At 51.7% G+C, this 3,562-nt stretch overlaps 1 protein-coding gene across 1 annotated transcript in view; it reads left to right on the top strand.

The window, feature by feature from the left end:
• Nucleotides 1–806: 806 nt before the first annotated feature.
• The window catches only part of LOC104523190 (single-minded homolog 1), a gene marked incomplete at both ends in the record, with an annotated part of 4,296 nt that continues 1,540 nt past the window's right edge, over nt 807–3,562 (top strand). Inside the window, 3 exons of the mRNA XM_029084423.1 lie at nt 807–889; nt 1,932–2,021; nt 2,155–2,331. Coding sequence (XP_028940256.1) covers nt 807–889; nt 1,932–2,021; nt 2,155–2,331 — 350 coding nt within the window. The remainder of the gene's footprint in view (nt 890–1,931; nt 2,022–2,154; nt 2,332–3,562) is intronic.

The raw sequence follows: 3,562 nt of genomic DNA, 5'->3' as shown, positions 1-3,562 counted from the left end.
ACTAAAAGTGAAAGAGTTTTAACACGAGGCTCGGGGACAGCTGGAGGAATAGCACTTGGTAGCTCCTCTCTCCCTCCCCAAATTGGTAATTACAAACGTCCCAGGTGAGAGGACGGTTGCCTCGAAGAGAGAGGGAGGCAGGAGGTCAGAGATCAAACTGGAAAGTGATCTCTAGCGAGCAGGGGGTCTTAAGCCCATCCTTATCTCTCCCCTTCCAAAGCCTGCTGGCTAACCACCCGGCAGGTTGTGGCCGAGCTCTGCCTTCTGCGCGGGGGGACCCAGCCGCAGGCAGGGCTCAGGTGCGGGCAGGATCCCTCTGCATCGCTGGCCTGGCCGCTGCCCAGAGATTTCTCTTTCCAGACACCGTCGTGCCACGTTAACCGCATCCTTCTCTCGACATCAAAGGTTTCCCCCAGCACACTCCTTTCTTTCACTTTAAATAGCTCCCAGTGTTGTCCAGGATCCTTTCGATGACGTTAGGAGAAAGGCGCTTTCCTTGAAGTTCAAGGAGCCAGTTCCCAGTGGCCGAAGGCAGCACTAAACTGCCCTTTTATCTGGCGCTCTAGGTCTTAGGAATTAACTTCACCGTTAACTCAAAATAGGTATTTAAAAAAAAAATCACAAAAGAGGCTTCTCTGTGCAACGAAATTTTATCTAGCTTCCCAAAGATTGTATGTATACATGTTTTAGAGCGAATGCCAAAAAAAAAAAAAAAAAAGAAAAAAAAAAAAGTTCCTCTCCAGCAGGCTAACACGAGTCCATTTTTCATGTCCTCACCTTACTTTTTTTGTGTGTGTCTTAAACAGGACTTGGAGAAGCCTGGGGCCACTCTAGTCGAACCAGCCCTCTGGATAATGTTGGACGGGAACTGGGATCCCATCTTTTGCAGGTACTGGTCTGGAAACCACAGCCATATGGTATTAATGATTAAAGAAATCATTCCCTCTTCTGAGCTTTTAATTGCAACCTTGACTAATTTTTAACTGCTCACGTGTTTAATAAAAAAAAGGGGGACACACACAACATGACTTCAGAAACACGAACAGTCGCTGTTGAATGTCGTGCTTTGTAATGGGGCGGTGGTTTGGTCCCCCCGGATCCTTTGCCCCAGCGCTGCCCAACACGGGCTTCACAGCGTATCCCGGTGTGCCGGGATTCAGGAGCATGATGACTTTTTCCCAAATTATTAACAAGGTGACAAGTCCCGTCAAAGCTCTGAACCTCAGGGTGGTGTAGAGACAGGGAGAGGCTCTGGAGACAGGTTAGGGGGGGCTGTCCCAGACAGGAGGGCTCAGCAGGCACAGAAATGAGGCATAAATCAGGTAGGACGCATTTCAAAACTCACTACGGTCTGGAATATTGAGGAATATTAGCGGTCACCGTCACCGCTCATTTTTGGTGGGGTTGTGTGGCCCTTGGGAGCCTATTCTACTCTCGGCACAGCCAGGTCTGCTGAAACGTGCCTGATTGTCTCGCCCCTTTCAGATCTTATTTACACTGCAGAGAGTTTTAGATCCTCCTCTCTCGCTTAAAGTCTCCTTAGCAAATATCAAGCGCTAAACCCCCAGTGGCATTTGAAATGGGACAAAAAGAAGTATTTAGGATTTCTCTGACCGACATATTAATCACCGGCTAGCCAGGACCTCTTCCTAGGTACTTCCCAGGCACTTTGCTTTACTTTTGAGCTCGGCTCCTCTGAGAAGTGGGTCGTATCTCGGGGGTCCAGGAGCTTTAGTGGGATTCTTTTCCAGGACTTGCCCATTTCCTTCCAACTTTTGGAATAGTCACAGCATCAACAGGGATGCCTGTTTGCTAAAATAAAACCGAGGGTCAGGTACTTAATGAACCTGTCTTCATGGGTGGATCTATCTGTGTCTATTGATACATCTGTACTTCCCACCTCTCAAACGTTTGTTGTTTTTTTTTTGCAGACGTTGGACGGTTTCATATTTGTCGTGGCTCCGGATGGCAAGATCATGTACATCTCGGAGACTGCCTCGGTGCACCTGGGCTTGTCGCAGGTACGCTGGGGGGGGCACTAGCCCCCGTGCCTGCCTCCTCCCCCGGCTGATAGGGGAGGTGCGTGCGGGGAGGGTGAGCGGTGCCGGCGATGAACCCCTTCCTCCTCCCCCTCCTCCTCCTCCGCCCTCACAGGTAGAGCTGACCGGCAATAGCATTTACGAATACATCCATCCCGCCGACCACGACGAGATGACGGCGGTGCTTACGGCCCACCAGCCTTACCACTCGCACTTTGTGCAGGGTAAAGTACACGGCCCTCCGCCCCTGCTTGGCCTGCGCGGCCGCGGAGGGGACCGCGGAGTCCTCGGCGTCAGGACCACCCCCTCCCCCTCCCCCAACAGCCCCTAGCCTTCCGCGCCCCTTCCCCGGCACAGCCGAGCACGCAGGGCGGGCGGCGAGAACGGGAACAGGAGAGGGGGTGAGCCCTCTGCCCGCGGGGGCTGTCCCAGCCCGTTGCTCTTTCATGTGGTCCAGAGCCAGAATTTCTCTCGGAGTTTCAGGTTAAAGAGTTCAGGACCACCCCCTCCCCCTCCCCCAACAGCCCCTAGCCTTCCGCGCCCCTTCCCCGGCACAGCCGAGCACGCAGGGCGGGCGGCGAGAACGGGAACAGGAGAGGGGGTGAGCCCTCTGCCCGCGGGGGCTGTCCCAGCCCGTTGCTCTTTCATGTGGTCCAGAGCCAGAATTTCTCTCGGAGTTTCAGGTTAAAGAGTTCCAACCACAAAACCCAATAATCGAGCTCCCCGTGGATTTTTTGTTTTGTTTTGTTTTATTTTGCTTTTTAAACCGAATCTCGCATAACCACTGACGTTCCCGAGGTGTCTGTGGAAGCTGTCAGGTGACGCAATGGGAGCCCTGGGTTAATTTATTTCTTTATTGGGTAACTTGTTGCCTTCAGGGGCAGCTTTCCAAGTCAAGGGTTTTGCTCGGGTCCTTCACACAGTTGTGCTCAGGGCTCCTCGGTGGGGACAGCCCTTGCTCCCCGACCTTCCCCTTGCTTTTGTGTCCGCTGCACAATGCTGAGAACAGTCGGTACCTATAATCCAAGCAGATGTTGTGCCATGACGTACTGTAGAACAAGAACATCTGTTGAACCTGCTCCGGGAAGAAACATCCTAACAATAGAGAAGTAAGGGTGGAAGTACACAGCAGTCATCTGCAAGGATACATTTAGGAGACATACCTAATTCGACGTCCAGAGACACGTTCTGGCTACAGATCGCGCCTGCTCTATCTATATAATAGACATATCTTACACATGTGACATACGCACACATGTAAACTCTTTCTCTCACACGCATACACTCTTCATTACAAAGTTGTAACTGGCTTGGCACTTCCGCGTCTTTCCTTTTTAGAAGAATAATAAAAGCGTAGTTAGGAGGTGGTCCAAAAACCACTTAAGTCAGTGGAAAAAAAAATCTCGTTGAGTTTAATGGGCCTTAGATCAGTGCCGAACTCTCGCATGGAAAAAAAAGCAACCCAAAAAGAAAAGCAGAAAACCCGCAGACGGTGCCGCTTTGCCGGAGCGGTGGCGCGGGGC

This window comes from Antrostomus carolinensis, unplaced genomic scaffold (genome assembly GCF_000700745.2).
Source record: "Antrostomus carolinensis isolate BGI_N321 unplaced genomic scaffold, ASM70074v2 scaffold48673, whole genome shotgun sequence".
NCBI lineage: Eukaryota > Metazoa > Chordata > Aves > Caprimulgiformes > Caprimulgidae > Antrostomus > Antrostomus carolinensis.
The sequence above is the reverse complement of the archived record's forward strand: the minus strand, read 5'-3'. Positions and strand labels throughout refer to the sequence as shown.